Here is an 11,207-nt window from a genome sequence, read left to right as displayed (position 1 = left end):
AAAGCAATAACAACAAAAAAATTGGAAATGAACAATTCCGAAAACTCTTAACTTCGTATGTAAAAAAAAATTGTCAAAAATATACGAGATTTTTGTCCGTCCTCAAACTTACATTTGATTATACTTAAAACTGCATAACCAGAAGTTTTTGAAAGATTAATCAGTCTTGAAAAATTTTTCTTTTGAAAATTTTGATAACTGAGATCAGCACAGCCGCAAGCAAAGCATTTTCCCATTTCTTTGCACATTTTCCAGGCACTTTTTCATTTAGCTTGAGCAACTCCAGAAACCAGTTAAGCCAAATTAGGAATGAAATGATTGTCTGTCCTTCAGCATAAGTCGCATATACATAACTAACTTGATAGGGATATTTTCAGTATCTGATGGCAGTTTGCTGTCCTTATTATTCGTATTGAGTATACATTTCTGATTCTCGAAAAGAGCATAAAAGTCTCTCTTCCAGCTCATTCCTACCCATTATTACTTAAAAACTCAAAATTAAAAAAAAAATCAAACACTATAAACTGCTATTCAATGATAGTCAATCAGAAAATACTCATCACCGCACGTCATTTGTCAGTTGATTAAATTTAGTGATCTTGAAATTAATAGCAGCATATACATATAATAGAATAAATTTCATTGGGAGCGTGTCATTATTCTGTATTACAAAATTCTGGGTGACAAAATTCTGTAAATTGCAAAAAAATTCTGCTTTTTAAAATTCTGCTTTTATAAAGTTCTGCTTTCCAAAATTCTGCTTTTTCAAAATTCTGCATGTTTAATGCGAACAATTCTGCTTTATTCAAGTTTTGTGATTTTCGTCATACAAGAGGTAACAAAATAAACATTTATTCCATAAATATACATATGTACATATATGTTTAAACGATAACAATATTTTATAATAGTTTAGCCAATTACAATATTTTTTGGAATTCTTTTTAAATATGTAGTGTGACTTAATTCATTTCTTTTCTTAATAATTCTTCGCAGCTGTTCGTTTTTTTTAGAAGAGTTCTACGCAAAAATATTGTGGATTGCGTAGCCGAGGCCGAAGACCGCCCACGCGAAAAGGAGTTCTACGCAAAAATACTGTGGATTCTATCGAAACTGAAGAAAAAATTATTATTATTATTATTTTTTATTTAATATCTCGAATAATAATAAAAAATAATAATAATAATAAATTAAATAATTACATTACCTCTTTAACATTGTTATATTTTATTTTAATACAGAATTTTGTAATACAGAATTTTGAAAGCAGAATTTTAGAAAGCTGAATTTTGAAAAAGCAGAATTTTAGAAAAACAGAATTTTAAAAAGCAGAATTTTGTTTTTAGAATTTTGTACATACAGAATTTCGACACCAACCCATTTCATTTTATATCGTAACTGTTTTCATTTTCAAAAAATAAAAATCAATCATAATTGTAATCAGTCATAAATTATTTGTTGCCTAAACGTGCAAAATTTCATTCAAACTAACAGCGTGCAGTTTCCATATTTTAATTCCTCCACAGTCTTTTTGTAATGACTCAACCGCAGCTGTGCACCATCAAAATAACGAGCCAGCTTTAGACCAAATCACATTTGCATCACATAATCAGCTAAACGTGATGCCTTCACTCGCTTTAAGCTGCTGCAGAGCCCACACAGGTGGTGCACAACACAGGAGCACTCATACACACACACATATATACTAATACATAAACACACATTTATTAGCTGCACAACAATATTTATTGCATACAAAATAGAGCGAAAAACAAATCCACTGCAATGCATAAATTTTTGGCGCAGTAGTTAGTGGCGGGCAAACGGGCCGGACAGCTTAGCCTCGGCGCTTCTAAAAGTTCACATAATCGAATTCACGTTGCAGTCGCAAAATCAGACAGAGTTTGCGCAGTTCGGCATCGTATTTGGCCTTGCAACGATCCACATTCACCTTGTGCGGCAGTGGCAATTTGAGGCGATAAATTGGCGTCGCCAAATCCACTTCATCTTCGGTAATTGACAAATCCATTTTATCCGCTGGTGTCGTCTCGTTCGGCAGCAGTATTTCTAGCAGCAAATCCTCACAACTGGCCGTGGCATTAGTGCGATTGCCCATCTGTGACCAACAAAGCGGGCGAATGAGTGGCAAAGACAAAAAATGCATAAAGTGAAGGATGTGAAAATGTGGTGGCGCAAAATAGAAGCATGCAACAACAAATCTACACACACACACAGCACAGTTCATATGTGTTGCACATTATTACTTGGTCGTACCTGCAAGTAAAGGTCCTCGGTGCCCACCGCTTGTCTATAGGTCATACTGTACTCTGGTCGCTGGCGTGTCTCTAAAACCTCGGCGTCTTCCCGCGCCTGCTGTTGCTGCCATTCTTCAATGCTGGCTGGCACTGGTCGCTCAGGTGCATTTTCGGTCTGCGCTGGTTTTTGTTTGCCGCCCGCTTCATTGCTGTCTTTGCCAATATTTGCGGGTGCTACAAAATTGCCATGCCATTCAGAAATGTTTGTGGATTTTATGGTCTTTATGCTTATTTTTTTTTTGTATGTTTTTGTGAGATTTTTCAGCTTTTCGAACACTTACTGAGATTGTTGCGTATGCCGGTGCTGGCAATTGGTTCGTCGTCATCGGTGTCAGAGTTGTCTCGCTCCTCAGGTGGTGTGAATAAGTCGCGCAACATGCGTATGTGATCGGGATTTTCGAAAAGTGACATTGTTTTGCTGGAGTTTTTCAATCCGTTTTTTCTTTATTTGATAGGAAATTTGTTTTCTGCTGCCTTTTTGCCTTTTTTCAAGAATTTTCAAATTAAGTCAATTTTGTTTACTTTTTCTACCCGCATACCAATTTGTAGTTGAACTGCAGTTAGACTCCAGTTGGCTGGAATGAACTTATTGATCAAACAATAGGTGGCAAGGTTGTTATGGTGACCATTTGGGTGGTTGTTTGCAAGCGTTGCCAGTGGCACTTAACTGCTTACATCCGACCAAAGCGACTCCTTTCCACCTTGCAACCAACTTTCACAGAAACCAAGATGCTGCATAAACCGCTTAACTCAAATATTTATTTCATTTCAAGTCGACACAATAATAGCTTAATATTTTCTCTCTTGAAAGCGTTTAGCTATAAAATTTTGCTACAATCTTATTGCACTTTAATTGCTGCCGTCCATCGGCTTCCATGCTTTGTCAGAAGCTAATAGTAAATTTCAATTCTGCACAAAGCTGCTCGCTCCATTTACTTATTGTTGTTTACAAGCAATTAGCTGAGTGGAGAATAAAGTGTGCACATTTACTGTTTGCCACCAAGCGCCCATAGAGCTGCGCTGCGATCCCTTCCGGAGCCAGCTGCTGTCAAATGTAAAATTTATAACTTTATCTGGCTAAAACGTTGCAAGCCGCAAAGGATTATCTAAGCGGTCAAGCGACAATTATAGGTAGTGAATATGAATTTGCTTGTGTCGCGTAGAAAATTGCAAGGAAAGTTGTCTAGCAACTAGTTTTGTTAAATAATACAGCCTTCTCGAGGCTTTTATGTGCGCAATAACAGAAATTACAAAAAAACAGAAATACAAACAAAAAAAGCACCAACACACAAAAGCAATGCCCAAAAAGTTGGTGTTCAATGCAGGCTACTTTGTAGCTGTTGTAGCACAGATGTCCTAGAAAGTCGTTTGCAGCGCTGTAACTGAGATCTGCTTCTAGGCACACAAACTGCCCATTGGACTAGTGAGAAATGTATCCGCCTTAGCAAACATTTTTTGGTTTTGTTGTTTTCTTTTAATTTATTTTTTGTGCCATAATATTCTTTTGCTCAGAGTTTCTCATTTTTTGTCGCCATCACACTTTTGTGAGACACTGTGTGTGACATTGCGCTTTTTTGTCTGTGTAGGCAATATTTGTAATTAATATATTTCTGCCAACATTTACAGCCACTGTTGTTGTAAACTTTTTTGTTGTTATTATTCATAATAAAAGTATTGCTTTTCGATGGTTCATGGCTTGAAAAAGACTTGCTTGCTGTAACTCTGTGTGTGTGAATTTAAGTGAATATGGTAATTGTATGAGGGCTTTAATAAATTTATATTTGTTTGAAATAAAAAAAGTGTTAAATATATGAACACAAAGCAGTATAGAAATTTTTGTTTAAGACCCATTTAGTCTAGATTTCTGTTCCATCACTTAGCTTAAGTTAATTTTTTGTTAACCATAACAGGTGGAAAACCCATTTTTTTCGAGTTTTCAATTGTTTGAGTTATTTTCTTCCGCCAGCAAACATTACCTTTTCTGTTGATAGTCAAGCACTGGCCTCAACTCGCACCAATTCAAGATGTGCTAAAGAATGCAGGAGGTCATTCTCGCTTATCCGACCACAGAACACCCAATACTTGGGTTTCCGGCCACTCTGGAGTGAAGCGAAATGAAAGAGCGGATGAACATGCAACGAAAGGCTCTGAGTTTGACCTTCGGCGAGTCTTAGAGGACGCAAGCATTTCTCTAAACGAACTGTACACTGCGACTGACGTGAGCGTAATTGCGCAAACCACTAGCAGATGGTCTCTGACTACTAAGTGCAGGATCTCTAAAGTGCTCTGGCCAAAACTGAATCTTAAAAGGACAAAATGTCTGCTTAGATTCAGCAGATGAACTACCAACGTCCTCACATGTGTTATAACGTGTCAGGGCACAATTGGCATCCTAGCCAGTAGAATGGGTGTACCTGACAATGACTTCTGCAGGAGTTGCGGAGATGAAGAAGAAATTGAGTCGGTACAACACCTCCTCTGTGAATGTTCTGCACTTCAAAGAAGCCGTGCCAAATATCTTGGCGATTATTTCTTTGAATACCTGAGAAATTTTCAAATTGTCTCACTGAAGGGACTCGTTACCTTCTTAAAAAGATCTAAGTGGTTTAGGTATCTTAGTTAGGGGATGGAAGTCAAATGCAGGTATCACAATTGGCTTCAGGGTCATAGAGTGACTTGTCTTAGACAAGGAACCTGGCTAGCCTAACGTAACCTTCTTCCGCCGGATGAGAGATATGCACTTTTCAAAGGAACGGTAAACTCTAATATATTTACAGACACTTTATATAAAATAGAGCATTTAAATGATTCAGTTAACTGAATTTGCTTCAAAAATCGGGACCACATACCGGCTATAGAGACTGTATACTGAAGGTGTGATCCGTGAATATTTATTTATTTATTATTAATTATTTATTTATTGTTTTAAATTTGTTATTTTTTATTTTATATTTGTTATTTAACCTATGTATATCACTTGAAATCACACTTCACATCACCAATCAGTGAAAGCGGAACTCCATGGCAGAATAGCACTGATTCGTTTGTAGTTACGGCTCAATGAAAAAAATTTAAGTCCGACTCCACGTCAAGTGACCTAAGTATTTTATTGTAAATTTGTTTAAAAATTGGTTGATTTGTAAGCTGAGGTATAGGAAGAAGTAAACTGAAAAAATTGAAAAAAAATTATGATTTTGAGATTTTTTTAATGTTGAAGTGGAACGTCGCCGATTCTTTTCAACATTTAAAATTTTTCGTTAAATTTTAAGATAGAATATGTTTATTAAAAAATTTTTTTTGGGAAAAATTTTACATTTTTGTCAAGAAGTTATAAAACAAATTTTTTTATCTGTCGAAAAATATTTTTTATTTAAAGAAATTGAGGAGCAAAAAATGTATTTTCGACCTTTGATACCTTGCGCAAAATATATTACATGTATGTGGGAATATCAACATCAGCATGTGGAAAATTTTAGCGCTTCTTAAATATAAATAACTAAATATATTTACAGTTTTATTTCCTTGTCATGGAACTGATGATTTTGATAAAAAAATTCTAATTAAAAATCAGAAATCAATAAAAATGTTTGCAAAGGTTATAAATAATGCATAAAATACTTAACCATCAGCATACGGCGAGCTGTAAATGGTTGCCCTTGCTTTTGTACATAAATTTTCTTTTACTGCACTAAAGTTAACTAATCTAATAGTTATGATAACAAGATTCGAATTTATTGGTTTAGTGACAGGTTTATCACCCAATGTGGACGAGTACTACTTCTACGTCAGTTATTTTTTAAATGGTAATTCGATTGCGTGCAGAAACACAGGCAAGAAGCCTATAATAAAAGACAAAGAAGCAGAAGTTAATTGGTATATATACGGCTCGTTTGCAGGAACAACTTCATAATTCAAAAAATCAATAAATTAAGGAAAACGGCTTCAAGGTTTTCAGAGAACGTCCAAGGTTAACCTGGCTGGACCAAGTCATAGCCGACCTCAAAAAGCTACGAAATAGGAGTTGGAAGTCTATTGCTATGAATCGTGCAGTGCAGAATGGACGAGGACTATGGACGAAACTAAAACTCACTCGAGCTGCAATTGGACTTGATGATGATGGTGATGATGATGATAATGCAATTAAGCGTAATAAAAGCAAATGAGACTTTTAGTTTCGCTTTGGTCAGTAATGGGTTAATTACACTTTGCAAAGTCGTTAATATTTATTGAAACCGCGTGTCATGAAATGTACTAATTTTGATAAGATTATTCTGAACAGTAAAACGATATCTTTTAGCACTTCTATTATTACATCTGTACGTACTTCACGCCATGAACGCCATAAACTGTCTCAAGCAGCTGATAAATTATCAGTGATGGCCGGCAATTCGATGTGATGCGATAAAAGCATACATTTCCATTAATTTAGTCCACATGTGGTTAAGAAAAGTGCTTGATTTGAATAGAACATAAGCGAGTTGCTGTAGGTGTTATTTTCTTCTTATTTAATTTGTTTAAGAACTTGCGATAATGGTCTGGTGGACGAGAATATTTTTTTGCTCTCATTTTTTTGTTTGCACTAATTAAGTTTGTGAGCGATTAAGCAAATTGTTTCTTTGGGATAATTACTTTTGCAAATAGGTGCAAAAAATATCGAGATAAATGGTAATCTTGAATAGTAAACCACTTTTTTGGTGCTGATATGTCGAATGTAGTAGGAAGCATAGAGAAATAAGAGTGAAATCACTTGGCTCCTGGTTGGTCATGTAGTCTGAATATGTTGATCTTCATATACACGAATTTTCCAATAAGTTCAAACTGAGGTGTGTAATTTATGCTTCAAAAATTCGGTTAATTATAAATATATTACAATATAAAAATTAGGCCAGAAGCCATAGTCGCTAGCGTATTTTATTTCTTATATTACTATTTATAGTTATATTGCGAGTCGTTGATTGCAAGTCAAGTTGTATAATTTTTTCAGGAAAATATTTTTTGTCCCTTTTGCAGTCTGGGTTTAGACCTAAGCATAGGCCGCATCTTAGCGGCTATGATACAAATACTTTCCGTCATAAGAATACAGATTGACAGTAGTGACATATCTCTTGAATTCCTGCTGGATTTCTCTAAGGCATTTCATTCGTCAAATCATGATCTTTGTTGCAAAAAGCTGAAGCCCTTTTTGGAATTTTCTGATAGATCTGTCAAGCTTATGATGAACTATTGTTGGTGAGATCTGTGAAAACCCCTCATTGCTAAGTTCGTGAAAACCATCACCAGCATCAAAATGCAACTCGGCTAAGTAAAATCATATGTTTGTAACTATTGAGTAAAAATTTTTATATACCTAATTTGGAATCTTCTCATTGCTTTCGTTTTCGATCATTGCGTTTGTAACATTTTGCTTTTCGGGAAGCTTCGAAAGATTCGTGGCTTAAGAAGCAAAAGTAAAACATCGAGTTTTTAACCACAACTGTTAAGTTCAGTTACGAATAAAGTTACAAATTGAAAGTTTTTTTTTTAATTTAGAACTACCTTTCAGGAAGAACTCAAAAGGTAATGTGCAAGGCTGGCTCCTCCACGTCTTGTTTTGTTGGCTCCGGTTTGCCGCAAGCTTTTGTCCTTGGCCCCCTTTTGTTTACTCTTTTTGTGAATGATACCTATATCTCTGAGTGTCAGTATTTTGCTGTTGTTATTGTAGCAGCATAAATATTCCAAGAAAGCAAATTCATAGTTTGTAATGCCATTGCAACGGAATTCAAGTGCACATCAGCGGGCGTAGCAAAGAAATGAAAGCACAGATGCTTAAATCCTAGCTCCGCGAGATTAGGGCAGCTAAGGAGAAGGTGCTAAGATGATTCTACCTTATTATTCTCCATACAGCTGATTCAAAAAGGACTCGAGGTAATTCCAAGTCTCACAGCATGCACTGCTCTTGGATAGTATTCTGTGAGAAAATCCACGAGGTTCGAGAGCTTAGATTTTGTCAACCTTAGAAGCTCGCCCGAGCGCCCTCGATCCACATGTGACCAGAAGGATTTCGCGAAGTTTGTGTACTTGCTCAGCGATCGCTGAATTGACACGAATCCCAACCTTCCAGGAGCAGACTACAGGTGGTTAAGGGGATCCCAATCTGCTTCGCAGGGAAATTCTACCTCATAGGTCCCCTATCTGGCCAGCTTAGCCAACGGGCAGTTTCCCGCAATGTCGCTATGACCAGGTACCCAGATGAGCCTTATGTCAAATATCTCGGACGCAACCGTGCGAATTAAAATCAGGCATTCCCTGACCATCGTCGTCATCGAGCTGAGTGCTCTTATTGTCGCTTCGGTGTAAATATTTACTTTCTGTAATTTATAATTTTTATTTTTTTAATCTTAATGAAAATATGGGGGAAATGCAGAACAAAGATCTAGGGACCCCTACTTAGCTTTAAAGTGTTTTAAGAACACATACACAAACTGGGGGTAGGCATCCGCTTGCCTAGGATAAGTACGTCGAGCATATACCCCTCCCTCTCAGTTTTGAAGACGGAACTAGAGAAGGAACTAACTCTGGAAGCACAGTCTATATGCTACAAATAATGCTACGAACTTGCAACATGAAAACAACCCACTTTATTTTATCACTTCCAAGAAAGGAATGTAAAATATTGGTTGGAGTACTGACGGGACATTGCCTCACTCCATATCACGGAGCTAAAATGGGATTGGTCCAGAACGACGCGTTTAAATTATGCAAAGAAGAAAGGAGTACATTAGAACACCTTCTTTGCCACTATCCTGCTCTAAGCAGAACTCGTAACAACTGCCTGAGATCGGTATACTTTTTATCTCTGAAGGATATTTCTGATAAAACCTTAAACTCGCCAAGACATGTACCACAAACTATGTTTCATACGACTCCAGCAACACTACGGACCCTTATAGTCTATGTGAGATATATTCAGATCAGCCAGATACACCTAACCCAACCTACACATACTGGGACATGCAACACGCGCATACTCGTTTTAAACCTTTAACATGCCTATTCGAAAGAACGTGCAGCAACTTGAAATCAATTTAGTGAAAAGTCATGGATTTAAAATAATTGAAAAGCGCACTAAAGGCGAAAAATTTACGCAATAAAAACATTTAAAGAGCAGGTGTTGTTGTGCCGATTTCTAGTAAAAAGCGCGAAAGGAAGTGCTTGAGAAGAAAACGGTGGAAGAGCATAAAAATAGCATAAACAAAGTAATTATGGTAAAACGAGAAGAGGAAAGAAATACTCTTTAATAACAAAATCCAAATTAGTGTTGCGTGGTGCTAAACACCTCTACCGCTCGCCATCAGCTGCCTGGGTGAGAGTATAATAAAGCTAAGGCAGCAAAAGCGTTTTTGCTATCGCTATCGCAGCACCTTTATTGCTACTGCGCCGTATACATTGTAATTGTGCGCGTAATGAAATAAATTACACAAGAACTTTACTTTACCGCACCGCCAGTTAAATACATGAGCTGAAGTGTAATGGAATGCCAGCGCATACACACACACAAGCACGAGCACCTTGAGCAGCTTGAAGTGGCACACATACGAGGTGACTACACACGAGCACAGGTATGGGAGCGCGCATAAATATGTATTTATGTAGTATGTACATACATTAGCAACTACATTAGTAATCCTTAAACAGGTGTAGATGTGCAAACAAGGGTTTCAATGTGGTCTTACAAGTACATTCACGTGAATGTTAGGACGTGACTTATGCGACTGGCTGTATGTGTGTACGCATCTACTTATATTTGTAGTTATACCATATGATTGTGTGTATATGAAGTTACGGCTGCTTTGTTAAATACCACATACACACATGCACATACAAAGTGAGCGCAAATCCTTACATTCGCATACGGGTAGGCAAATAGCATTCGTGTAATTATTGTGCTATCTTAGCACGATACATGGCCATGCCCTTCACTCTGCCGTTTCTGATATGGGTTTATGTTGAAAACTTGCAAGCGGAATCGAAGTAGCCCACTTAGCATCATTCTCAAGGCTTTCTTGAGCCCTCATATGCTGAATTGGACCATATAGGTACTGTGTGTATTTTTCGTGGTGAAAAAAAATCAGAAGGTTTGACCAATGTCCGACCCTTAACTGAATCTCAGTGAATTTGAAATAATCAGCGACGATGGCTGACACAACCGGGATCATGACAGCGGTTTGTTTACGAAAAAACTGAGATTGTGTTGGTCATATACGAAAAAAATCAACACAGCCTCTCCTCATGTCGCCTCTTTGCCGTCTGAACAACAAGTGATTGGGCGAGTGTGTGAATACGTGTGAAATGCACGGGCAAATCTCTTCTGCCGAGTCCCCGGTCATGTGGCAATCGAAATTACTCGCCCGATTTCGTTTTTCAAGGCCAAACCTGAAACGCTGAAGGTCAAGCCTGGAAGTCTATCATTCTTGACTACCAGTCCAGAGCTGTATAGAAGTTCAATTGGTATTGGCTTGGCTTGGCTACGTAGCCATAGACTTAACTGAGGAGCCCTCAAAGTTCGCTCCGACCTGTTCGTGACGATGGTTCCTCGGAAGTAAAGTGGGGATTGTGGTTTAACATCCAAATGTGGGTAGAGCCTTTTTGGTTCGATGTGGAGTTTCTTTGCAGCCGGGTGCCGAACTAGTGGGGCCATTGCACACCACCAATTCGTACCGAACATTTTTTAGCGTTGTAGGGTATTGATTTGACCAACGTCGGCAGTTACCCACGTAAAATTCCGATAGGCAAATTGTTTTCATTCGAACTTTTTTCATGGCAGTGATGTACTCAAATACCTAGTTTTTCTATAATTTGATGTTTCATGTAATAGACTAAATAAGCCTGTACCCAAAAATGAACAAACACATA

General features: G+C 37.3%; 1 protein-coding gene across 1 annotated transcript; it reads right to left on the bottom strand.

Annotated features, from left to right (window-relative positions):
• Positions 1–1,738: 1,738 nt before the first annotated feature.
• On the bottom strand, positions 1,739–2,858 carry LOC129242768 (dynein axonemal assembly factor 6). The gene is made up of 3 exons (XM_054879600.1): positions 2,597–2,858; positions 2,275–2,489; positions 1,739–2,116 (listed from the first exon to the last, which is right to left on the bottom strand). The coding sequence occupies exons 1-3, from the start codon at positions 2,724–2,726 to the stop codon at positions 1,853–1,855; spliced, it is 609 nt and encodes a 202-aa protein (XP_054735575.1). The 5' UTR covers positions 2,727–2,858; the 3' UTR covers positions 1,739–1,852.
• Positions 2,859–11,207: the final 8,349 nt, after the last annotated feature.

Source organism: Anastrepha obliqua, chromosome 3, assembly GCF_027943255.1.
Source record: "Anastrepha obliqua isolate idAnaObli1 chromosome 3, idAnaObli1_1.0, whole genome shotgun sequence".
NCBI lineage: Eukaryota > Metazoa > Arthropoda > Insecta > Diptera > Tephritidae > Anastrepha > Anastrepha obliqua.
This window is presented reverse-complemented; position numbering and strand designations above follow the sequence as displayed.

Excerpts from the sequence above, each read along its gene's own strand:
- LOC129242768 (XM_054879600.1), bottom strand. The coding sequence starts at position 2,726 with ATGTCACTTTTCGAAAATCCCGATCACATACGCATGTTGCGCGACTTA. Across the intron at positions 2,490-2,596 it reads CGGCATACGCAACAATCTCA|CACCCGCAAATATTGGCAAA; the intron begins GTAAGTGTTCGA and ends GCAATTTTGTAG. Across the intron at positions 2,117-2,274 it reads CCGAGGACCTTTACTTGCAG|ATGGGCAATCGCACTAATGC; the intron begins GTACGACCAAGT and ends TGTTGGTCACAG.